This window comes from Otolemur garnettii, unplaced genomic scaffold (genome assembly GCF_000181295.1).
Source record: "Otolemur garnettii isolate 467f Iridium unplaced genomic scaffold, OtoGar3 scaffold00018, whole genome shotgun sequence".
In the NCBI taxonomy this organism is placed as follows: domain Eukaryota; kingdom Metazoa; phylum Chordata; class Mammalia; order Primates; family Galagidae; genus Otolemur; species Otolemur garnettii.
This window is the reverse complement of record NW_003852413.1, coordinates 1,428,990-1,431,339: the sequence shown is the minus strand read 5'-3', so window position 1 is coordinate 1,431,339 and position 2,350 is coordinate 1,428,990. Positions and strand designations below refer to the sequence as shown.

General features: G+C 44.3%; 1 protein-coding gene across 1 annotated transcript in view; it reads right to left on the bottom strand.

Moving 5' to 3' along the window:
* NPLOC4 (NPL4 homolog, ubiquitin recognition factor) overlaps window positions 1-2,350 on the bottom strand; it is a 98,511-nt gene that overhangs the window by 50,728 nt on the left and 45,433 nt on the right. Inside the window, exon 7 of the mRNA XM_023511174.1 lies at window positions 1,528-1,707. Coding sequence (XP_023366942.1) covers window positions 1,528-1,707 — 180 coding nt within the window. The remainder of the gene's footprint in view (window positions 1-1,527; window positions 1,708-2,350) is intronic.

Below are 2,350 nucleotides of genomic sequence, written 5' to 3'. Positions count from 1 at the left end.
AAAAAAAAAAAAAAAAGAAAAAGAAATCCATTTGCCTCGGCTTCCCAGGGTGCTAGTATTACATGCACAAGCCACCATGCCCAGCTTTTTCCTGGTTTTCTTATAAAAAATTTCTAACATAAATGGCCAGGCTTTGTGGAAGGAGCCTGTAGTCCCAGCTACTTGGGAGGCTGAGGCAAGGGAACCGCCTAAGCCCAGGAGCTGGAGGTTGCTGCGAGCTACATGACCCCACAGCACTCTACCGTGGGCAATAAAGTGAAACTCTGTCTCTACAAAAAAAAAAAAAAAAAATTTCTAACATATACCAAAGGGTGATGAATTTTACAGAGCGTGCCCATATCCCTACTTCATTCAGCCTGAACATTCACTATGCCCTATAGGCCCCTATAGTCACCCACCAATCCATCTTATTTTTCTGTTAGATTTCAAAGTAGATACAAGTATACTTCCCCCTAAACAGTTCACCATGCATGGTATCAACTAGAATTCAAAAGAGTTTTTGCTTTTGTAGTAAAATTTATATAATGAGAAATATATCATAAATTAAAATGTATAGATTTATACACACACACCCAATTCCTAAAAACCAGAAATAAAGTGTGTAACTAGTTGGTGGCACAATTATACAGAGGCCCTTCCAACGACATCTCAGTATGGCTGACTGTACATACACCCTTGGTGGGTAAGACAAACCCTAAAGACCCTTCTCCCCACCTGTAAAGTATCACAAGAATGGACAAGCAAATATCCAATGTACACAATACTAATATGAAGTCAGCAGACAATCTAATTCACACCCACATAGAAAAAAAACTCATTTCAAGCTGTGGTGAGGTGGAATGAGGGAAGGGGAGGGGGACTGGTGTGCCCCCACTGAATGGGCACAATGTCGGGTTTACAGCACTTTTGGGTGCAGGACATAACTACAAGAGGGACTCTATCTAACAAATTCAAATATGGTGACTTGGTTATTTGTACCCTCATATTAAACTGAATTTAAAAAAATAAATTTAACTAAAAAAAAAAATCTTAAGACTGTTTCCAGTCCTACTTTGGTAGCAGTTTTCCTCATTCTGGTGACAATGCAGTATGAGTGGTATGTGACAAGTAGTGAGAGTGATGCTGCAGCATTTAACTTGGTGCTTGCTACGACCACGACTGCTGTGTTGGGAGAAGGGGCACAAGGACAGAAAGAGCTGAATGAAGCAACCCTGGACACTTCAGAGCCAAGTGCCACACTCACGACCTATGGCAAACAGGTAAGAATGCTGTAACAGTCTTTGTTCAATTTACTTAAGTCAATAAATGTGCTAGTTACATAAGAAAATACCCTTATTCTTAGGAAATACACACTGAGGTATTTAGGGGCCATGATCTTATGTTCCCCTGACTCAGAACATAAGCATGATGTATGTGCAAAAGGAGCCAAGTGGAGAGAATGTGCTATGACAGTACAAGGCCAGATGCAATCTGCAAAGGGCCACAGACAGACAGACAGACATCACCTGTGGACTCTGAGATGGTTACCTGAGGGGGTTCATAAATCGCAGCCACTTCTGCCCTGATGCCAAGAGGGATGTCCTTGTGCTCTGTGTACCGGCCATACAAGTACCCGAAGTGCTGGTTCCCTGTCTTTCTCCAGAAGTCAAGGAAGCGGTCAGCTACTGTGTGGTTCTCAAACATGATATTGTCCACGTGCCTATATTTCTGTACAAAATGAAACCATTCCGGCACTTAGTAATCAAAAGGCATGCAGGAGCAAGATGGCGGCTGAGTAACAGCTTCCTTACAACTGAGTAGGGTGAGACTGGGGAGAGAAGACTCCAGGCATCTCTGGCTGGTGGGATCTGCCCAGAAACATCCCTCTGGGGACACAGGGAGTCAGCTTGAGACTTCTGGACCCCATGAAAAGGACAAAAGCAGTGGAGAACTGGCAAATGGTTGCTTGTGTTATTTCGGACTAATCCCTCTGGAAGCTGTTAAGTCAGCAGCAGTGAATTGAAAACTTTTAAGGCCTTACCTGTGAGCTGTTTTGGGTTTTTTTGGACTTGGCACTCAGTTGAACTACCTTGGGAAAACTTGGGCAAGAGTGCGAAGGACTTTAAGCACTATCTAGGGCCCCAGCTGCTGAGCCAGACAGAGAACTGCCCTGGCAAGCTCCGCCCTGAGGGTTGCGGAGCAAGAATCTGGCAGGAGCAAGTAATCTAGTGACTGGGCAGTGTAAAGGCAGGGACTGAAACGCCTTAAAGTCTTAGCTCCTAGGGGCACAGAGTGAGACCGGTTTTGGCACATTGAGTAAGTGGATAGCCACTTCAAGAGTGATCCTAGGCTCAGCGCCTGTGGCTCAAGC